This window comes from Pelodiscus sinensis, chromosome 31 (genome assembly GCF_049634645.1).
Source record: "Pelodiscus sinensis isolate JC-2024 chromosome 31, ASM4963464v1, whole genome shotgun sequence".
Taxonomy (NCBI): Eukaryota; Metazoa; Chordata; order Testudines; family Trionychidae; genus Pelodiscus; species Pelodiscus sinensis.
In genome coordinates, this window is record NC_134741.1 from 4,497,824 (window position 1) to 4,520,427 (window position 22,604).

Sequence of the window (22,604 nt, forward strand, 5' to 3'; positions counted from 1 at the left end):
TAGAAACAAAGAACATTTATTCAAAAGTTATTTGTACAGAAGTAACAAGACTCATGTTTAAATATGAATCTCCATGGCACTCGTCTGAACAAGCACTCCTGACCTCAGTATTGAGCACAAGACCAAACTCACTCCCTTCAGGGATGGAAAAAGTAACAAGCAGCAGTTTTTGCACAAAAGGCTTTTGCGCAAGAACGAGCAGTGCAGACGGCTCCTTGTTGCGCAAACCCCCTTCTTGTGCAAGAGCCATTCTTCCTGAAAAATGGAGCCCGTCTACACTGCTTGTTTTTGCGTAAAAGCCTCTTGTGCAAAAACGGGCGCTCGTTACTTATGCAAATGAGGCTCAGCAATATTCCACACTTAGCCTCATTTGCATGTTTTTGCAGAAAAAGGCTACAGGTAGAGAGAGCCATAGAGATGAAAAGCCAGGAGCTGGGTACAGAGGACTCCTATGAGGTCACAGAGTCTGAGGTGTGTGAGACCAGAGAGACTGATTTCAGGGGCGCAGGCTGAGCTGGGATTCTGGCCACACCCGGAGCCAGGGTCGGATTCTCTCCCGAGGAAGGGAGCCAGGTGGGAAAGAGAAGATCAGGGCTTCAGTACCAGGATCGATAAATGTCACCTGCCGCTGGTCACAGTCCAGACAAACCCGGATCCTGTGTGGGAGGCTCAGATACAGGCGGGTCACAGGGGAGGTGAGAGCCCAGAACTGACCACCCCACTGCTGCACAGCCCAGATACCCCCCTCAGGGCTACGGCTGATTCCTCCCTTCCTGCTCACAGACTCACTAGCCACCCCCAAGGCCCAGCATTCCCCATGCCCCACCTCCACCTCCCAACAATGTCTCCCCGAGGTGAATCCCTCACGACCCAGCACACAGGACACAGAGTCAAATCTCTCCGGGGTGCTGGGCAGTCGCTGCCGTGCACGTTCCCATCTCACACATTTCTGATCCCCAGACAGGACGAGGTCAGGATGAGCCGTGTCTGGATCCAGAGTCACAATCGCTGAGGAGAGAGAATGAGAGCGTATGGGGCAGAGCTCAGCCTTGGGGGCGGCTGGGGCCATTTCTCACTCTCCCCAGCAGCCCTGTTCTGGCTAGGACAGGCCTGGGCACCAAGGAGCTGCCTCTGTCCTGGGCCCTGAGACTGAGCCGAGCTGTCACTGCAGCACCTCAGCCTGGGCAATGGGGCCCGCTTCATTAGTTTCTCATCTGTCAGGCCCAAAGCAGAAGGATTCAGTGAGGCAGGAGCAGAGGTAGGTAGGTACCAGCTTTAAACTCCAGAGGGAAACTCCCTCCCTTTAAAAGGCCAACAAAAATGATTAGGGGTTTGGAATGGGTCCCATATGAAGAGAGATTAAAAAGACTTGGACTTCTCATCTTAAAAACGAGGAGACTAAGAGGGGATATGATAGAGATCTATAAAATCACGACTGGCATAGAAAAAGTGAATAGGGAAAAGGTATTTACTTATTCCCACAATAAAAGAAGTAGGAGTCACGAAATGAAATTAATAGGCAGTTTTAAAACAAACAAAAGGAAGCTTTTCTTCACTCATCACACAGTCAGCCTGGGGAACTCCTTGCCAGAGGATGCGGTGAAAGCTAGAAAATTAACAGGGTTCAAAAAAGAGCTAGATAGATTCACAGAGATTAGGTCCCTCAATGGCTATTAGCCAGGATGGGTAGGAATGGTTTCCCTGGAGGTGGATGATGGGAGGGATCATGTGAAGATTACCTACTCTGTTCCCTCCCTCTGGGCATCTGACATTGGCCACAGTCAGCAGACAAACCAAAGGTCCATCTAGCCCAGTATCCTGACCCAGTCTTGCTGTTCTTATGCGAGTTCCAGAGCCCTTTGCCTGTTCCCGTGTCATGACTGCTAGTATGTCCCCACAGACAAGCCCCCCCCCTACCAGCCTCTCCCCCCACACTGCTAACTACCAGTTTGTCCATACAGAGGCCCCCTCTGCAGCCCATCCCCCATGTCCCTAACTGCCAGTCAGTCCCCTCAGATAGATCCCCTACTCTGACCCAGTATGGCTGTTTTTATATTCTTATGTTCTCCCCTGCTGCAGCCTCCACTCCCAGCCCAGGGCATAGAGAGGAGGGTGCAGCGCTGGGGAAGAGCCGCCTCACCCCAGAGAGCAGGGCCTGGGCATTAGTCGCCCCCAGGGCAGGTGGAGAGCCCATGGCTCTTCAGGGCACCTGGGTTCAATGGGAAGCAGCACAGCTCTGGCTTCTGGCCTGGCTGAGGGCAGGGTCTCTGAGGAAGGGAGCTAAGGTGGGGTCACTGGGACGGGACAGCACAGGGAAGAGGCAGGTGCCCAAGGAGGGGCTGATCAGCTGTCCACAATCTGTGCTCACAGTAAGAAGTGAGGGGTCTGGCCATCCCATTTCTAAAGGGGGGCAGGACATGCCCCCTTGTCTTCTGATCCAGTGCCCCTGGGGCTCCTCACCACGCAGTGGGCAGGTTTGGGGCTCTGCCTGTCATGGTCACTGGGGGTTTTGTCGGCGACTTGAGCTACAACCACAGGAAGATTTTTCAGTCTCCACTTGAATCCTCACCGTGTCTAAAAGCTCCCAGGAACTTTCCTCTTGCTCTCTCCAGTGCAGAGGGCAGCGTGTCTAGTTGGGGGAAGGGATAAGAGAGGTGAGACTTCAGGAGTCCACCTAGCCCATGAGATCCCCAATCCCAACACGCAGACTTGGGTTTTCGTTATAACAGACACATCTGGGGTTCGTCTACACTGCGGAGATCGAGGCTGGTGCTGTCGATCTCCCAGGGTTCGCATTAGAGGTCGAGTTAAGACAGCTAATAGAATAAGGGGCACTTCTATTGCTGCCGGTAGCCCTCATTTCATGAGGAGTAAGGGAAGTCGGAAGGCGAGTGCTCTTCTCTCCACTGCCCGTTATGTTACTTTGAGAGCAGCTAGGCAATTAATGCAGTGGAAGTTGTGTAGCTTAATTCAACTTTGTCCCGCAGGGTAGACGTACCCTCAGGTATTTAATATAAAAAGGTCTGAAGCCTCCTACTTTCTCTCACTCAGGCATCTCCCAACAAAGGAACCAACATCCCGGCAGCCTCACAGCCAGCCCAGGACAATCTGTGCAGAGATTCGCTTTCTAATCAATGTCCCCTCCCACCCTGCAGACTCCACTGGGTTTGGCTCATTCACCTGAAATTTGCCTAGGCCCAGATGCCGCAAAGACTTTGGCTTAAAGTAACTTCACCCACTTGGATCTCTTGGACACCAGCAGGAGGTTCAGAGTTTGCCAACTCCTGGCTCTACCTGTGAGCTGGGGGGTCTGTGTACTCAGAGTCTCCACAGAGAGCAGCACGGAGCTGGGTGTTTCTGTCTGTGTGTCGGCCATTTTGTGCTCTAAAGTCACTGTAATTACAAAGCGGCTTTTGGAACAAATAAGGTTCAATGAATCCACCTGAGTGTCTGGGACGGCAAGTGGGCCTCTCCCTACAATAGAACCAACATCTGTGGGATGGCAAGTGGGTGCCATTCTCACCTCACAATTAAACAGAAACTTAATCTAATGAGGAACCAAATGACCAGCATCGGTCTCTTTCCATAGCCTCAGACGTTTCACTCACTCTCCCCTCCCCCGTCCCTTCTCCGTACCTGTGAACTGCCTCAGAGTCTCCGACAGAGCAGTCGTTTTCTGGGAGAAACCCCTGACTCGCTCGTCCAGTTCAGGAGAAATCTCCTCTGGCAGCTGGAACGGCCCCGTCTCACACCTGGGGAGAGACAATGTCACATGGGGACACTGCACCGAGTGACTCAGTTCTCCAGCTCTGGCCAGTGAGTCGCTGCTCTGCTGGGCCTGGAGTTCAAATCCTTCAGTTCTCCCAGCCCGAGAGCAGGGGCAGCACAGCCCTTGGCCCTGCAACGTCCCCCTCAAAGGTCACATGAACAGTCTGCAGCTCTGGCCTGGGGAAATCAGCTGGGGGACTAAAGGAGAACTGAGTCTCGATGGCCAACTCACTCCTTGGCCTCCAGGCTCTGAGGGACAGGAGGTTCCCAGGGGAAGGGCTGAAGGAATCTGCCCACTAGGAACTAGACAGACACCAGCTCCTCCTCCCCAGCTCTTTCCATGTAGGTCTCCAAACACCCCTCAAGTGGGACAGACTCTCGGTTCCTGCTGCTCTGGTTCCTGCTGAATGTGCCTAGATCCCAGCAGTGACAGACCCATGTTCCACCCCACAGTCCTGGAGGGAGTGTGGTGTGAGGGGAGTGAAAGCCACATACCTGCTCAAGGTGCTTCTGACATCCTAGAGGGAAGAGATAGAAAGAATCTCAGTTCCATCGGACACACACACTTGTGACTCAGGAGCCTCCCTTCCCTGTGTGGGGAGCTGGGATGTTTCTCCCTCAGTCTCACCTGCAGAAATTCACTCGCTGGCTTCTGACACGTCCCCTCCAGCTCACCAATCCGCTCACTGAGATGGGAAATCTGTACAGAGAGTTTCCTGACAGTGTCAGTCTGGAGCCTCCCAATCTCCTTGTCCAGCTTCTCCAGCTGGGCCAGCAGGAGTCGCTCTTGTTCCTCCAGGAACTGCCGCAGCTGCTGAAACTCGGCCACAATCTTCTGCCTCTCGGCTTGTATCTGTTTCTGTGTGAAAACAGGAAAATGCTGGTCAGAGGCATGAATGGAGGCCAGGGCCCTTTCTTGGGGAGCTGAGTGCGCAGCAGGGAGAACTTCATGGAAAACCCTCATTTCTGCCATTTCTAACACTCAGCATACAGTCAATCTGTGGAACTCCTTGCCAGAGGATGTGGTGAAGACCAGGATTTTAACAGGGTTTAGTAAAGAGCTAGATTCATGGACGTTAGGTCCATCAAAGGCTATTAGTCAGGATGGGTAAAATGGTGACCCTAGCCTCTGTTCCTCTGAAGGTGGGTGACAGGGATACTGGAATGGATGGACCGTTGGTCTGACCCAGTATGGCCGTTCTTCTTTGACTCTGCCCTGTGGGTACTAGGCAGAGGAATCTCTCCCAGCTTCCCATTTAGCCCCTGCATCTCTCTGAAAGAGACGGTTTCCTGCGATGGGCAGTGCATTCTGTTATTCGTGGGCTCTGGGAATTCAAATCCAGAGCAGCAGGAGGCAGGACTCAGCACCAACCTGACAGAGAGACACCGGGGAGAAAACAGAAGCAAACCTGTGAATGCAGGAAATGAGCAGACAGCCCTTCCCAGGGACATTCAGGTCACTGTGGAAGTATTTCTGGGAAAGACACAAAGGCTGGACATAAACTCATCTCCTGACATGGCAGCTCAGGTCCTGTCTACACATGGATCTAACCCAGCAATCCACGGTCATGGAGCAACTCCCTATTCCACCTTCCCAAGGCCACACAGAAACTTGCCTCTAAACAGCCCCTCCCCCTGCCAGTATCTGCTGGTCCATAGCCACAGGCACCTACCAGATACTCCTGGCTTCTCCCCTCTCTGGTCACTTTCCATCCCAGCAGCTTTTCTCTCGCTTTCCTCAGAGTCTTCAAATGGGCCTGGATTTTCCCCTGAGGAAACAGAAATGAGCTTGGAGGTTTCATTGTGAGGCTGAGAGGGGTGTGGGACAGGACATTTCCCCACCAAAACTCAAGATGATTGTTGGTCCGAATCACTTTGTGATATCTGGGCCCCCAAGGAGATGAACCCTTATTAATGCAGCCTGGGAGTGTGTCAGTCTGACTTGTTACACATTCAGGTTCAGGTGTTTTAGTCATTACAGAGATCTCAGTTATCACCCAGCCTTACCGGTATGTATGGAGGTGTTAATGGTATAGCCCGTAGCAGGGCACTGGAGACACATGGAGGTGAGTCAATACACACGTGTTTGAGGAGGTTTAATAAACAAAGTGACACCAATCCCAGAAGCCCCAGAGTTTAAATATGGGCTGGGAGTTCCTGGGCAACCCCCATGAGGGATCCGGAGCCCATTTAATCTGGTTTGAGCTGCCCAGTCCTAGTTTTGTGGGGCTCTGTCCCTGCCAGGCAGGGACTCAGACCTGGACGTGGCTTAGTCTGTGCAAACAAAGACAGGAGGGCTGTGTCTAGACTGGCAAGTTTTCCCACAAAATCATCTGCTTTTGCGGAAAAACTTGCCAGCTGTCTACACTGGCCGCTTGAATTTCCGGAAAAGCACTGACGATCTCATGTAAGATCGTCAGTGCTTTTCCGGAAATACTATGCTGCTCCCGTTCGGGCAAAAGTCTTTTTCTGAAAGACTTTTGCGCAAAAGGGCCAGTGTAGACAGCACAGTACTGTTTTCTGCAAAAAAGCCCCGATTGCGAAAATGGCAATCGGGGCTTTTTTGCGGAAAATCGCGTCTAGATTGGTCATGGACAAGTGCTTTTGCGGAAAAGCATCCTGCCAATCTAGACGTGCTTTTCCAAAAATGCTTTTAACAGAAAACTTTTCCGTTAAAAGCATTTCCGGAAAATCATGCCAGTGTAGATGTAGCCGAGGAGACTGAAGATGCAGGTCACCCGGGGGCTGGGCAGGAACGGGGGCAGTGCTCCTTTTAAGCTGTGCTCTTGTGCGACTGCTCAGGAGAAATTCAAATGCTGCCCAGCTGATTGGCAGAGCGCCCACAGCTAGGATTTGTGTTTCCATTGGTGGTGCACACATGTCTCTTGCTGTATATAAATTTTTTTCTGCAAAAGGATAGAAAAGGTCAGAGAGAACATTGGATGGGGGAGGCACTTCCATGGAGATGATGCAGGTGGAGGTGCACTGAGAAAGGAGGGGATGGGCCCACGCAGGGTGACTGATACAGATGAGGATGGACCCAGGCAAGCTTTGGGGGTGCCCTGTGCTCTGGGATGTTTCAGCGACCATCCTAGTTAGACAGGGAGATTTGTAAAGAACAGATGGATGCCGGTCCCACTGCTGTGTTAACTCTTGCAGTGGCAACACCCCCTGGGCAGGTACCCACTGCTGCAGTCCCTGGTACAGCTCCCAGCAGCAGTGCATTCTGGGACATTTCCAAAGGCTGCCTGGTGGGACTAACAGAACCACATTGGCTGGTCTGTGCCCAGGTACCCACTAGCACAGGTCAGGCCAGCCCCTGACAGCTCTGTCCTGGGGGTAGTTTTGCCCAGTCTGATCCCAGTTGGACCTGGCATGGCCCTGTGTGGTCTGGAACCCTGCTGTAGGTCGACTAAAGGTGCTTGGAGTCCCACACACCGTACAGCCCAGCCCAGCCCTCCTCTAGTGCTGGCCACAGCATCTGAATTTAACCTCTCATGGAGCAGCCCACGAGTTTAGCATCACAAAGGGAAACCTCCTCTCCCTCTAGTCCTGGGCCTGTAGCAAGGCGTCTTTCCCTCCTGACACATTTCAGCACTGGGGCCAGTGCTAAGGTGACAGCATGACTTGTGGTTAGGGCATTGAACTGGACCTGGAGAAACTGGGGCTCATGCTGATGCTTGATGCCCATGGGCAACTTGTGCTCCTCTCTGTGCCTCAGTTTCCCTTCCCTAATAGGAATGGGGCTAGTTGCCTTTCCCTGTCCTCCCTGCTGCCTCTATATCAGAGGCAATAAGGGGGAGGGAAGAAGGAGCTGGTGTTGGGGGGGGGGGACACTCGGCTTAAAAGGCGGTTACTCAGCACCATTTCCGTGGTGGAAGGAGGGCAGGGGAGTTAGAGCTGCAGTGATCCCGGGGGCGGTGCAAGCTGGGACTTTTCAGTACCGGCTCATGACGCCCCTGGGAGCTAACGGCGCTTCAGCTCTGCACTTTAAGACTGCATCTAGACTGGCATGATTTTGCACAAATACTTTTAACGGAAAAACTTTTCCATTAAAAGCATTTGCGCCAAAGAGCGCCTATATTGGCAAGTGCCTTTGCGCAAAAGATTTGCTTTTGCGCAAAAGCATCTGTGCTCAGTATAGACGTGGTTTTGTGCAAGAAAGCTCCGGTGGCCATTTTCGCCATCGGGGCTTTCTTACGCAAAAAATTCCTGTCCCTGTCTACACTGGCCCTCTTGCGAAAGAACACTTGCGCAAGAGGACTTATTCCGAGTGGGCGCGTCAGAGTTCTTACACAAGAACACTGACAATCTTACATTAGATTGTCAGTGTTCTTGCGCAAATTCTCGCAGCCAGTTTAGATAGCTGGCAAGATTTTAGATGCACCGTAAATGTAGTAAGCTCCCATTAGACTCTTATTACATTTAAAGTGCAGAGCAGCAGAGGGAGTGCCCCCCATTAACTAATCAAGTAGTCAATGGAAATTCCATTGACTACTCTCTTAGTTAATTAACTAATACTTAACATCCCAATTCCCTGCCCTTTGTCTAGCTACCCTGTACTGCTCAATGTAGCTACTTTTCCCTCCCTGTATTTTGTGCTGAGCCTAAATCTCATTTGGGATCTGGAACAGCTACTGTGATGCAAATACAAACAATAATTTCAATTCAATCTGTAAGGACCTACAGCTCTTAACTTCCCTTTTGCCAGTCACGTAGACCGGCTTGCTGTGCGTGGGATTTAAACCTCACTGATTGTCAGCACCTTCCCTTGGGTAAAAAGTTCCCTTATTTCCCAAATGGGAAGGGCAGCTGAGATTCCAAATCCTACGTCAGATATCTTGAAAGATTTCATACTTTGCCCCGATACAACATGACCAGATCAAGTATTTTGTTACAGTATCGCCTGGGCCAGGAAGGATTTACAATGAGAGCTGACTGATGATTCACACTGAGTCAAGGAACAGTCAGGGAAATTAGACCTGTAATTAAAATCCCAAGAAATTACCTATTAGACAGACAGAGCAGTAGTCCCCTACCTTGTACTTCTGGGCAGCTTCCTCCAAAGGAACCACCGTGTGCACACGATGCACCCAGGACCTGTCGCAGACCATACAGATGGGGGCTTGATCCTCCTCACAGAACAGCTTCAGCGGCTCCTGGTGTGCCCTGCATACCCTACCCCCCTTTGCTCCCTGAATTGCCTGCAGACTCAGCTGCTGGACTATTGACACCATGTTTGCCAGCTGCCTGTTGGGCCAGGTGTGTCTCTGCTGCACAGCTGCTCTGCATTGCGGGCAGGGGATGGCTGGGCCAGGTCCCTCCCAGCATCGTATGAGGCAGGCACGACAGAAATTGTGCCCGCAGGCTGTGATCACGGGGTCCTTGAAATAATCCAGGCAAAGAGAACATGTCACTTCCTCCTGAAGACTTTCCATGGGGCTTGCTGCGGCCATGGCTCCTTCTGAGCTGGGGAATAGGATCAGTTTAGATTCTGTGAGCTTGGGCCTGCCTCCAGTAGTAACTGGTTGTTCCCCTCCCGGGAGCAGCTGTTTTATGGATAGGCAAGAGCCAATGGGAGACATCACAGCCCTGGAGGCTTTGGTGAGAAATGTCCCACACTCTGGCTCTGGCATTAGCCTCTGAGCTGGTGGGGAGGTTCCCTGGGACATCACATGGACCCAAGAATCCACCATCCTGTGCTGATCAGCTCCCAGAACTGTGCATGTAAGGAGTCAGTGTGAAGCTTGTGCAGAACTCATGGCTATAGCTACACTGCCCCTTTTTGTGCAAGAAAAACCCTCTTGCTCAACGCCGCTATGCTGATTATTTTCAGAAATAATGACATTGCGCAAGAGGGTTTTTCTTGCGCAAGAAGGGGCAGCATAGACAGCTCCTACTGGAGCAAGAGCCTCTTCTGCAAAAATGACAGCTCATTAGGTATGCAAATAAGGCTGGGCAATATTCCTCACAGTAGCCTCATTTGCATATGTCTCTCCCAAGAAGCTGCGAGTGTAGATGTAGCCTTGTAGCTGTAGCCTTAGTGCTTAGTGTCCAAAGTTGGGGCTGTTCCTGCAGGGGCTGCACATGGAGACTCCCCCCCCCTTTGCCTTGGAAGTGTGAACCAGGCAAGTACCGAACCCCGCCCCCATCTCCTGGCCCCGCCTCCGTCTGTGTGACGCCCCGCCCCAGCGCTGCACAGAAACCCCGCCCCGCCCCTCGATGGGCCGGGCGCACTGCGGGGGCGGGGCGAGCTGCGCGGGGATAACACTCCCCGGTTTGCAGGGGCTGCTCTGGCCCCGCCCCCAGCTGCTGCCGCGCGGAGAGCGGTTACCTGCGAGCGGGGGGAAGGGCGCGTGTCCGGACGCCGCTACTGCGGGGAACGCGGCCCCGAATCGCCTCCCTGCAGGGCCCCGCCCCCGCGCGAGGGAATTAATTAACGTACGGGGGGGGGGAGAGCGGGGGACAGAACCGGGCTCCGTCCGGCCGCCCCCGCACCCCGCCCCCACCTCGGCTCCTCCGCCGGCGAGTAACGGCACCAACGGCTCCTCCGCAATTCGCGCCCCAGTGCCCGCAGGGAGCGGCCCGCAACGGGGTTCGCTGCGCGCGGGGAGCCTCCGCCCAGGGGCCAATGGCAGCGCGGTGGGCGGGGCCTGGGCAGGGAGAGGGGCGGGGCTGAATCAGCGGAGGGGCCCCAGGGCTTCGCTCTGCCGGGCGGGGCTCCCCGGGCCAGGGGGCTGCTGCCTCGCGAGGCGGGGCGGGGCATTTGCAGCGCCTGTAAGGGGGGGGGGGGGGGCTCATTGCCGGGCTGGGGCCGGTGCCCGAGATGGGAGGTTGGGGGGGGGCATGAAATCCCCAGGCGGGTCTCCCTGCAATCGCCACGCGGGGAGGCGTAACCAGCCTCCTATGACCAGCCTGAGCCTCCTATTTCTATGTGTGGTGCACATCTGCACCTGCCTTGGTGCACACAACAGCATTTATGCCACAAAGATGGACCCAATTCGAGAGAACCCTGCCCCGAACCCTGGCAGGACACCCTGAGTGACATGCTCCCTCCCCAAGCCCCACAACACTCTGGTTTCTGCCCGTCCCAAAGGAGCGTTGGCCCCAAGTCACTGGCACCTCCGGGCTGAAAGCAAACCCAGCGCCTGCAGCCAGTCCTATGGCACCGGCACCAGCGATTTACTGGCCCAGAGAAGGGAAGGGGAGTTACTCACAGGGAGAACGCAGCAGCCGGACACACGCACACGGTGCTCTTCTACCTGGTCCAAGGGAATAGAGGCGCCTCTGGTGAACCACCTCCTTGTGTCCTGTAGCATCAGCCTGCAGATTCCCTCAGTTCGTGCCTAACCCGCCCCCACGGCCATCCCCCTCCCTCCCTCCTTGCCCCACCCCCCTGTCTAAGCCAGGGAGAGAGAAAGTTCTTTCTGCCCCGGCTCGTCCTTCCCTCCCCCAGAGCTCACACTGATAAGAGGTTTGGGGCCGGCTCCTCTTCAAGGGCAGGTGGAGGAGGGGAGCAGCCAACAGAGTCTTTTTCCTCCATCATGGCTTGTCTGGTGTCCGGAGCTTCCTGTGCTAGGCAGGAGATGCCTCCCCAACCCCCCTTCTTCTGGACACACCAGAGTCTCTCACTTGGCTCTGCCCCTTGTCTGGCCTCGGGCTGCTCCCGGTGTCACAACAAACCCTCGTCCAGCCCCGGAGAAACACCAAACTCCTGGCACAGCCAGTCCAAAGGGGTCAGCACCCACAGCCGCCCCCGCCCCCAGCATTTCCCAGAGTCCAGCGGCTGCCCCCCCTCTCGGCCAGTCCAATGCCTGTTTTAACCGCATGGACACCCCAGGGAGCCACCTGGCTGCTGGCCTGGCCCCTGCACAGCCCATGAGGAAGCCCCTGAGTTGGCATGTTCAGCTCTTAGCATTGAGGTAGCTAGCGGGGGGGGGGGGGCATGTGCTCCCGATCAGCTGGGCTAGGGCCGGGCAGGAACCCTGTCTGGGCAGCGCAGCAAGCAGGGCTAGCCACTGACCATGCTCCCTGGGGAGGCACCCCCAACCCCTCCTCTTCTGCCCTCCCCTCGCACCCAGTTCCCCCAGAGCCTGGCTGGAGAGACTGCCCCACTGCCAGCCTTGCTGCTCGACATGGTGCAGTCATGGGGCCAAGGGCAGGGAAGCTGCTCGGGTGTGGGGAGCAGATGGGAGTTGGATGGGGGCCTGGAGTACAGGGGCAGGAGGGGTTTGGGCCAGGACATGTCGGGCTTTAGCAGGGGAGCCACAGGTTTCCCCAGGCTCCCTGACCTGCTCCCTCTGCCCCCCATTTCTGTTTCCAGCATGGCCCTTGGATCAAAAAGTTTGTCAAGCCCTGATCTAGCACCATGCTCATCCCCTTCTGATACCCAGTGCACCCCCCTCCCCGCCGCAGCATCCTGCCTCACACCACTCCCTCCCTCCCTCCCTATCCCACCTCCTCACCTCCTCACTCTGTCACTCCATGTCTCACCTCGTGCCCACCCCCTCACTGCTAAGATGCACGGGACAGACACAGGACTCTGCCTCCATGCAGCCAGCCCCACCCCACAGGCTTTGGCAGAACAAAGGAGAGGGAGGTTTTGCTTGCCCCACTGAGGCGCTGAGTTTCTGCCCTGCCTGTATCAGCTTGGCTTTCCTCCTCTGCCCCATTCCTGCCTCGCTTCCTCCTTGGGCCAGTCACACAAGGAGGCAGCAGGAAGAGCCAGCCCCAGATGCCAGCCTCCCAGGGCAGAGGGGGCCAAGCCACAAGGGTTCAGCAGGTGCCTGGCCTTACTTATCTCCCTTCCCCAGTCTGGCACCAAGGGGCATTCATAGCTGATGTTTGTTTTCTACTATAGTTAAACTTGGACAAATATTCTGTTATCAACTCTTTAGCCAAGAACTCAGGGGAAGAGGCAGAGCAAGAGCAGGGAACAAGACCCCCCCCCCCCCACACACACACACGACATGCATCATGACATGGTCTTTGCTCATGGAAGTGTTGCCAACACAGGGGTGCCCGAGGGGGGCAACAGCTGGGTTCGGTGCCCGGTATGCACGCTCCAATAAACACACCCGTGTGGAGAAGCAAAAAAAAGTTTATTTGAACGCTCAAAATAGGTGCCAGGAGACTAGACATCTCAGATCAAGCGCACCAACGTAAGCAGTTTTCCCTCCTTATATACCCAGGTTGTTTACTTGCAGGAAAATAGTGAACTGTAGCAAGTTTCCCACGCTGGGACATGCTGCCAGCCCTCCTCTTCCCCCTCCCCTCTACAGAGACATATCTGAATTCTTCTTCTATACCACTGATAGTAACTAGGCAACTTCAAGGTCTTGCCGTTCCCAGCTATTAGCAAGCCAGAGAAAAGTTATGCCTGGAGGAGAAGGGGCGGAAGGGGGGGGTGCTTTTAGGGTACTTGAGCTTAGAGCGGGGGCGCTTCATCGATTCTCATGATCTTCCACTCCCCTGAGTTACCTAGGATCATGCCCAGTGACCCCAACAGAAGCTTATGCTCCAATAGATTTGTTAGTCTATAAAGTGCCACAGGACTCATTGGCTACGTCGACACTGGAGGGTCCTTGCAGAAGTACGGCCATTCTTGCACAAGAATCCACAGAGCGTCCACACTGCTTGCCCCTCTCACGCAAGAACATTGACAGTACGGCATGGTAAGAGAGGGCTTCTTGCGCATGAGCTACGCTCTTTTCTTACAAGTGTAAGCCCTCTTGTACAGTGTCCCGTTTGGAACCAGGGCCTGCAGTGCACAGGGAGAGGGGGTGGAGATTCTGGGGGTAATCCAGGGGCAGGGAGTGGAGGTGGTAGTGGGATTCCCATGGGTGGGGGTCAAGAAGAAGGAGCTGAACAGGAAGCAGGGGCCAGGCGTGGTGGTCACAGGGCCAAGAGCATGGCAGGATGGGTAGCAGGCTGGGGTCCCAAAGGGGCAGTCAGGGACCTTGGCATAGAGGGGTTCAGTAGGACTTGGGGATCCTAGGGGGCTGTGCGGGTGTGTGTTCAGGGGGGATTGGATAGAGGGTGGAGCCCCAGGGAAACAAGGGGAGGGACCAGGCCACACCTGGCTCTTTGGGGAGGGGAACAGCCTCCCCACCCTGCCTTGCCTATCCATCTCTCCGTACCATGGAGGAGCAGGAGGTGGGGTGGAGAGGGAGGCAGTGACAGGGATGGGACAAGATGTAGAATGAGAAGGGATGCAGTGAGGGGGTGGGACAGAGAGGGACACAGTGAGGGGGTGGGGTAGGAGGTGAGTTGGGGGGATGCAGTAGGTAAGATGAGGCAGGAGGTGGCAATGGGAGGAACACAGTGATGGGGTGGGGTAGGAGGTGAGCTGGGGAGAGATTGTGGATAAATCCCTGTAATATTATACTTTGTATTAAGATCTTATCCTTTTAGATATATCTCTGTTAAGTGTTCTTATAGAATCTCTGTAACATTTCTCCTATAACTTTGTATTAAGATATATAGATCTAGTAAGAAAAAATGTCTTTTGAGCCCTCCCCTTTCCTTGATTGCCCTGTCGAAATGAATGAGGTGTGAATGGAGAATGAAAGGGGAGCATCTCCAGCAGCAGTTGCCAGGGTGGAGAAGGTCTGGGAGCTAGATCCAAGACAATACCTGCAGAGTGAGCTCATTAAGACGACTGGACATACAGACACATAGGCTACGTCTACACTGGCCCCTTTTCCGAAAGGGGCATGCTAATTTTAAACTTCAGAATAGGGAAATGTGCGGGGGATTTAAATATCCCCCGCGGGATTTAAATAAAGATGTCCACCGCTTTTTTTCTGGCTTGTAGATAAGCCGGAAAAGAGCGTCTAGACTGGCCCGATCCTCCGGAATAAAGCCCTATTCCGGAGGATCTCTTATTCCTACTTCAAAGGTGGGAAGGGGATGAGCCTTCTGAACACTCACGTTTGCTATTTCAGGACTTGGCAAACTTTTAGCTCCAAGGGCCATGCTGGGACCAGAAATTATGTGTGGGGACGGGTGGGGAAGGCTGGGGGAGGCTCTGCCTCCTCTCCCCAAGCCAGACATGGCCTGCTCCATCCTCCATCCCTCCCCCTGTACTCCAGGCCCCCCATCCACACGAAATCTGCTCCCCACACCTGAGCAGCTCCCTTGCCCTGGGCCCCATGATTGCACCATGCAGAGCAGCAGGGTTGACTGTGGGACAGCCACACCAGCCAGGCTCTAGAGAAACTGGGTGTGGGGAGGGGGCAGGAGGGGATGGTCCAGGGTGCCTCCCTGGTCAGCCCTGATCCCCGCACTGCCCAGAAGTGGTTCCTGTCCTGCCCTGGCCCAGCTAATGGGGCCGTACCTGCCCCCACCCCTCAGCTGCCCCAATGCTAAGAGCTGAACATGCCAGCTCAGGGGCTTCACCCTGCCTCAGTTTCCCCACTGGGCAGAGACAGGAGGGATGAGGACCCCACATCTCAGGGGCTAACCTGGGGGCTGAAGCTCTCAGGTGGGCCCCACCCTCTCCTCTGCCCACTCCGGGTGTGTGAGGCCCCAGCCTGGCTCCTTGGCCCAGGGGGCAGCAAGGGGCCTGGGCTGCCTGGCCCCAGGAGGGGGGTTCCTAGGCCGAGCTCAGCACCTGCCTGTAGCAGGGAATTAGGCACCAAACTCTGTGAGAGCCGGGGCTTAGGCCACACACTCTGTGGGGGGCTCCCATTGGCTCCGGCGGCTCCCTGCTCACACGCTGGCGTGTGTGGGGCCCATTCTAAGGGGGCATCTCTCCCCTTTCCTTGCCCAGGGAGCCCACGGGCCCAGCTCAGGCTGGGTGGGTCCTGGCCCGTCCTGTGACTGGGCAGGCGCTGGTCAGTGAGGTGTCTGGCAATCGGTCTCAGCTCCTCAGGGCCGGTGAATGTGGCCCCCAGGCCTTTCCTCCCACCTGCGCATGGGGGTTTATTTCCCTTCTGCAGCCTCTGGGGAGCCCGGCGCAGGTGCGACTCTGGCGCAGACACAGCGAGGGGAAGGCGGGCGGGGACGTGACTGAAATAAGAGCAGCGGGCAGGGGGCTCAGGTGTGGGGCCAGCACAGACACTTTGTGCTGGGGGGGTGTCAGTGGGTGTAGCCCTGGCAATGGGGCGGGTTGGTGTGAGGAACAAGGGGAGATTTTCTGGCCAAGAGCCTGTGTTGGGAAGGGATTCCTCAGCCTGTCCAGCGCTGTGACATGGCTCCCCGTGATGGTCAGTGTGCGGTGTGTGTCACACGGCCACTCACCACAGACATGCAGGGCCTGTGTGACACTGCCCAGCCCAGTGCCAGCTTCTGTCCAGGCCCCAGACCTCCCCAAGCACTGGCACAAGCCGGGTCGGCAGCCAGCTGGCTCCCTGGGGTGTCCGTGTGGTTAAAACAGGCATTGGACTGGCAGAGACGGGGCAGAGGCTGGATTCTGGGAAATGCGAGGGGAGCGGGGGGTGGCTGCCGGTGCTGACCCCTGGGACTGGCTGTGCCTGTGGCGCTGGGCGAGGGTTCGGTGTTTCTCAGGGACTGGACGAGGGTTTGTTGTGACACCGGGAGAAGCCCAAGGCCAGGAGAGGGGCAGAGCCAAGTGTGAGACCCTGGTGTGTCCAGGGGACGGGGGAGGGGGGGGGCATCTCCTGCCTGGCACAGGGAGCTCCAGACACCAGACAAGCCACCGTGGAGCATAAGACTCTGTTGGCTGCTCCCCTCCTCCACCTGCCCTTGAAGAGGAGCTGGGCCCCAAACCCTCTTATCAGTGTGAGCTCTGGGGGAGGGAAGGACGAGCCAGGCGGAAAGAACTTCCTCTCCCAGGCTTAGACAGGGGAGTGGGGCAGGGAGGGGGATGGCGGTGGGGGGCGGGTTGGGCACCAACTGAGGAATGTGCAGTTCCCTGGCGCAGGCTGGTGCTACAGGACACAGGAGGCGCCTCTATTCCCTGGGCCAGGCAGGAGTGCACCGTGTGTGTGTGCGTGTGTCCGGCTGCTGCGTTCACTGTGAGTAATTCCCCTTCCCTTCTCTGGGCCAGTAACTCGCTGGTGCCGGTGCCATAGGACTGGCTGCAGGCGCTGGGTTTGCTTTCAGCCGGGAGGTGCCAGTGACTTGGGGCAAACGCTCCTTTGGGACGGGCAGAAACCAGAGTGTCGGGGGCTGGGGGAGGGAGCCGGTGTCTGTCCTGACAGGGTTTGGTGCAGGGGAGCTGGAGCTATGGCCCGCCGGGAGGGGGGGGGGGGAGCGGCCCGGCAGCCCGGGACACGCGCGGGGGAGAGCCTGGGAGATGCAGCGCGAGGAGCCGGGGGTGCCGGGCAGAGCAGCCAGGGACGTGCCGGGAAGAGGGGCGGGGTGTGTGTGTGAAGGGGCGGGGCTGGGGGGCCGGGGTGGGTGTGAGAAGGGGCGGGGCTCGGGGTGCCGGGGGGGCGGGGCTGTGGAGCGGGCGGTGGAATGTTTCTGAACTGGGGGAGCAGCTCTCTAGCCCCGCCCCCGGCTCCTCCGCGCGGGTAACGGGAGGGTTCGGGGGCGGGGCTCGGGTTTGGGAGCTTCAGGGGTGGAGCCTCCCCCGCCCACCCCACGCGTGACGGAGTTGGACACGTGACTATCCCCTCCTCCCCCCGCTTCCCTGGGGCGGGGCTGTAGCGGTGGGGAGGCTGCTGCGGTTTCTCGACCCCTCCCCCAGGGTTACGAGAAATGCCCCGTTTCTCGTGTGCTCGCCCCGCCCCCGCCCCCGCCCCCGCGTGCGGCTCGGCTTCCAGAGGCGGAATCATTCTCTGGCCGGGGGAGCCCCGCCCCTCGGGACTGGGGCGAGCCGAGCAAGCTCCCGGTATGACCTAAGCCCTGGCGCCGGACTCCCAGCAGTGTCACTGACCTTCTGCGCATGCGCGAACTCCCTCCATTCCGTGCGGCGGGGCCGGGTTTTCGTGCTTCCCCGCCGCGCGCCCTCAGGCCATTCTTGGGCCGTTACTCGCCGCGCTGCTTCGAGAGGCGGGGCCGGGTAGTTAACGCTGGGGGAGCCCTGGGAGCGCCCCCGGGGGCGGGGCTCTGCGTTGCCGGGGGGCGGGGCTGTTTGTGTGTTTCCATCCGCGTCGCCTCATTGGCTCCCGGGCGCTCCCGCTGCTCCCGGCGGCTGAGAGCCCCGCCCCCCTCCCCCCTCGTGGTCTGTGGAGCGCCGCTGCTGGGTGAGCCCCGCGCTGCGCATGCGCGAGTTTCGCGGAGGGGGGGACGGCTGCCGGGGGCCCCGCCCCTCGCTCCTGACCCGCCCCCCCCCCCCCCCCCCCCCGCGTGTCTGTGGAGCGGCAGCTGCTGGGTGGGCGGCTGCGCCTGTGTCCCGCCGACGGGGAGGGGCGGGGGTTGTGGGGCAGGGCCTCAGTGGGGGAGGGGGCTCTGGGAGGGGCTCACACAGGCTGGGGGGGCTGCAGATATCTTGTGCGAGTTGGGGGTGGGGCACAGCTGGGCTGGGGGGGGGCTGTGACCCACGTTCTTGTGCTGCCTTGGGGAGGGCTGCTCTAGCCGGGCAGAGGCCTCAGGCCGCTCGCTGCTGCCCCCTCTGTGGTTGAATGTTGCACGTTCCGCGCAGGGCCCGTCGGCCTGTCTGTCTCTGGCTGTCGGTGCTTCCAGACGCTCACGCTCCACACAAGCCGAGAGGCGAAGATTGTGGCCGAGTTTCAGCAGCTGCGGCAGTTCCTGGAGGAACAAGAGCGACTCCTGCTGGTCCAGCTGGAGAAGCTGGACGAGGAGATTGGGAGGCTCCAGACTGACGCTGATGGGAAACTCTCCGCTTAGATTTTCCATCTCAGTGAGCAGATCGGTGAGCTGGAGGGGACGTGTCAGAAGCCAGAGAGTGAATTCCTGCAGGTGAGACTGAGGGAGAAACATCCCAGCTCCCCACACAGGGAAGGGAGGCTCCTGAATAACAAGCGCTGGGGTCCAGCCGTTAGATCTGGGTGTAACTCGGCAGGTGCATTGCTGCCATGTGAGTGACTGTTGTGCTTTGCAGAGTCACAGGCACAGAGCTATTAGAGATGGCAAAGCCCCATTAGCCCATGGACTCTATGGCCCTGGTGACAGGTCTGGGCATCTCTCCCCCATATTTGCAAAATGCCTTCCCTGTGTGTGTCCAGTGCAGCTGAGATTCTTTTCTGTCTCTTTTCTCTAGAACGTAAGAAACAGCTTGAGCAGGTAGGTGGCTCACACTCCTGTCATAGTGCACAGCGCAGGGAAAGAGATTGGAGCTGATGTTGGCACCACGTCTCCCCAGGGCTCTACAGCCAGATGTTGGACAGAAATGCCTTTGACTCACTTAATTCTGAGGGTCTAACCCTTGCACAGCAGACTCTGGAATTCCCCATTCAGGGGCACAGTCTGACTTCAGATATTTCCTAGAGCTGTCACCTCCCTGGGGACTAGCTGCCTCAGGACTGTGGGGCTGGAATATGGGTCTGTCACTGCTGGGCACTGGGCACATTTAGACCAGGGCAGCAGGGACCCAGAGTCTGTCTTACCTGAGGGATGTTTAGAGACCTGTGTGGAAGGAGCAGGGGAGGGAGAAGCTGGTGTCTGTCTGGTTCCTAGTGGGCAGATTCCTGCAGCCCTTCACCTGGGAACATGCTGTCCCTCATTGCCTGGAGGCCAAAGAGTGAATTGGCCATTGAGACTCAATTCCACTTTTGTCCCCAGCTGGTCTCTCCGGGCCAGAGGTGAGCAGTGGAACCTTGCACAGCCATGGGCTGTGTTGCCCCTGCTCTCAGGCTGGGGGAATTTAAGGAATTATAACTCCAGGCCTGTTAGAGCTGAGACTTCCTAGCCATAGCTTATCATCTGTAAATGAAATAGAATCACATGGAATTGTTTCTATTCAGGTGTGAGACAGGGCAGTTCCAGCTGCCAGTGGAGATTTCCCCTGAACTGGAAGAACAAGTACATTCTTTCTCCCAGATAACAACTGCACTGTTGGAGACTCTGAGGGAATTCGAAGGTACCTAGAAGAGATGGAGTAGAGGAAAGTTGTTTAACTATTAGAAACTGAATCTGGCCTCTGAAGCCAACCTTCCCCTGCCTCAATTCCCACATGGAGAATGACGGCCACATCATGCTGCTCTCCTTAGAGGCACTGAGCAAACAGAGTCAACTGCTTGCACATAGAGTCAGGGGTTTGCAAACTCTGAGCCTCCTGTTGGTGTCAAAGGATCCAAATAGGTAAAGTTAATGTCATGGCAACGTCTTCGCCCCAGCACAGGTCTAGGTTATGACAAGAGGTGGTAAGTGACTGAGAGAAACCAGGTGGGAGGGGATGAGGAGGGAAAAGTAAATCAGTTTGTGTCTCTTGGGGCAGGGATGAGGCTGCAGAGATGTTGGCTCCATTGCTGGGAGGTGCCCAAGCGAGACAGGACATGGAAGGTTTCAGACCTTCTCATACTAAACACTTGAATGTGTGTCTGTCTGGTCTCTCATACAAGTGAAATGTAGAGTTCAGCACGGGGACATTATTATAAAGATGAGAGCCTGGAATCTCACCTCTCTTATCCCTTCACCCACCAGACACTCTGCCCTCTGCACTGGAGAGAGCAAGAGGAAAATCCCTGGGAGCTTTCAGACAAGGTGAGTTTGCTGGTGGAAATTCTTTAAATGATGAGAAAATTCCTGTGAACACATCTTCATGGGCTTGTCATTGAAGTTACCAACCAGACCCAGCGACCACGGTGCTCACAGCCCTAAATCTCACCCAGTGATCAGTGAGGAGCTCCAGGGGTGCTGCATGGGGACCTGCAGACACTTTGAGAAACGCTGATCTACAAGGTGTGATGCTAAAGGGGTGAAGTTAAAGCACACAACAGACAGCACCTTCAGGCTCAGATTTCACTGCTCAGTCAGTTTCAATATGGGGTTGGTTTCAAACAATAAATAGGCTGAGAGCTGACTGGCTTCCACGGTATCAGTTTGTTTATGGCGAGTAACTGCTGGATGCGCAAGGGCTCTTCGGTCTAGTGCAGGCCTGGGCAAAATACAGCCTATCTAGCTCTCCAGGCCTTCAAATGCAGCCCACTGATACTTGGTGAGCCATGGGCTAGTTCCATACTTGCTACTTCCCACCTGCAAGCCACTTCACCGGAGGTGAAGCGGGAAGGCTACAGGCACTGCTTCCACCCCCAGGACAATCTCATTGGCTGGTTTCTGGCCAGAAAGAAAGCACTGTGTCCCCTCCCGTCTGGCTTATCGTTATTCACACACCCACATGGCCCCGCAGCAGGTGTGAGGGTTGAGCAGGCTCCCTGCCTGCCTCAGAGAGGTGCTTGGCTGCTGGTCGGGAGTCACTCAGGTAAGTCTCCTGGCCAAAGCTTGCGTCTGTGTCAGCCAACGGTCAGAGCAGTGTGTGTGGGTGTGTCTCCTAAGTCTTTAGCTGCTAAGACACGAAGTCTCGTCGCAGCGGGCAGCCCAGAAGGCTGAAAGGAGCCCCGAGAGTTTAACGTCCGTGACTTTACAGCTAGGACCGAGGTCCCGTCACAGAGGGTAGCCAAACAGGCTAACAGACGCCCCAGTTGTAGGAAGCGCTTATTGCACTTCAGATTTTAGCTGCTAGAACACGGGGGGAGGGGGAGAGTTCCTTTGCAGCGGGCAGCCCAGGAAAGGCTGAGAAGTGCCCCAGTGGACCCTGTCACCTGGAAGTGACACAGATCCAAACGCCCAAGCTCTTCTTATAACTGTCCCTTTATGACCGGCTGAAGTTCTTTTAAATTGTGCTTGGTTCTGTTACAGCAACTGAAGGAGTCAGGTTAAAGCTTAAACAGTTGGGCTACGTCTACACTGGCCCCTTTTCCGGAAGGGGCATGTAAATTTCACCAGTCGTAGTAGGGAAATGCGCGGGGGATTTAAATATCCCCCGCGGCATTTAAATAAAAATGTCCGCCGCTTTTTTCCGGCTTTTAAAAAAGCCGGAAAAGAGCGTCTACACTGGCCCCGATCCTCCGGAAAAAGCGCCCTTTTCCGGAGGCTCTTATTCCTACTTTGAAGTAGGAATAAGAGCCTCCAGAAAAGGGCGCTTTTTCCGGAGGATCGGGACCAGTGTAGACGCTCTTTTCCGGCTTTTTTAAAAGCCGGAAAAAAGCGGCGGACATTTTTATTTAAATGCCGCGGGGGATATTTAAATCCCCCGCGGATTTCCCTACGACGACTGGTGAAATTTACATGCCCCTTCCGGAAAAGGGGCCAGTGTAGACGAGCCCTTACAGGTTTATTGAGGAAGCTTATAAATCATATGGTTGCAATGGCTATTGTTCTATTTCTTAACTGCTGGCAAATATATATATATATATAGATCTTAAAAAAAATGGTTACAAAGAAAATAAAGATAGAAAATAGAAAATAATGGTACCAAATGACAGCTTAATCTTTAAAGAGCTCTATTCTATGCATGCACTAAAACAAAAGGACACATACAGGTACAATTTTTATCCCTTTCTGAGTCACTCGGTCCCAGTGTGTCAGGCCAGGATCGGTCCCTCAATTCCTTGGAAAGACAAAAATACGAGGTGGGTGTCCCCGTGGACCTCCGGAGGTCAAACACCTAACCCGACCAGCAGGTAGAGAGCAGATTGACACTCAAAGTGAGTGTGTGCTGGACCCATCTTTTATACCCATTTTGGGTCATGTATTTCTCTTTCTTATCTATGATGCCAAATGGTGCTGGTCTGTCTTTTGTGACACCAGTTCTTACAAGGAAGTTGTGAACTTAATTTACACTTGTAAGAGAGAGTTGAGATGATTAAATTGGAAGTACTGGGCATTCTTTTCTCAGTGGGAAATTCCTCTCCCAGGGACTGTGTGTGTTCGAATCAACATAGGTGCCAGCCGGGCACTTCTTG

General features: G+C 55.8%; 3 protein-coding genes across 18 annotated transcripts in view; 1 reads left to right on the forward strand and 2 right to left on the reverse strand.

The window, feature by feature from the left end:
* LOC102444087 (zinc finger protein RFP-like) lies at positions 1-17,657 on the reverse strand. Of its 11 annotated transcripts, none has more exons than XM_075913142.1 (8): positions 17,615-17,657; positions 8,808-9,232; positions 5,442-5,537; positions 4,397-4,627; positions 4,264-4,286; positions 3,637-3,752; positions 2,570-2,629; positions 1-1,008 (listed from the first exon to the last, which is right to left on the reverse strand). In XM_075913142.1, exons 1-8 carry the CDS (start codon positions 17,640-17,642, stop codon positions 497-499), a joined length of 1,491 nt encoding a protein of 496 aa, XP_075769257.1. In that variant the 5' UTR covers positions 17,643-17,657; the 3' UTR covers positions 1-496. The 11 variants fall into 11 exon arrangements, with proteins under 11 accessions (XP_075769257.1, XP_075769258.1, XP_075769262.1 ...); XM_075913143.1 differs by having other exon boundaries at positions 8,808-9,237; positions 17,615-17,640; XM_075913147.1 differs by lacking the exon at positions 17,615-17,657 and adding an exon at positions 10,986-11,123 and having other exon boundaries at positions 8,808-9,237.
* LOC142821594 (uncharacterized) overlaps positions 1-22,604 on the reverse strand; it is a 184,784-nt gene that overhangs the window by 103,084 nt on the left and 59,096 nt on the right. The gene's annotated exons all lie outside the window — the stretch shown is intronic.
* The window catches only part of LOC142821610 (uncharacterized), a 12,597-nt gene continuing 6,679 nt past the window's right edge, over positions 16,687-22,604 (forward strand). For 2 of the 5 annotated variants that reach the window (XM_075913118.1, XM_075913120.1), the window contains exons 1-3: positions 18,168-18,600; positions 19,605-19,720; positions 20,284-20,343. In XM_075913118.1, the coding sequence (XP_075769233.1) occupies positions 18,509-18,600; positions 19,605-19,720; positions 20,284-20,343 (268 nt within the window). In that variant the 5' untranslated portion in view covers positions 18,168-18,508. Of the gene's footprint in view, positions 16,749-17,800; positions 17,925-18,167; positions 18,601-18,901; positions 18,925-19,604; positions 19,721-20,283; positions 20,344-22,604 lie in introns of those variants that run through there. The other 3 variants (XM_075913117.1, XM_075913116.1, XM_075913121.1) reach the window with 3 other exon arrangements.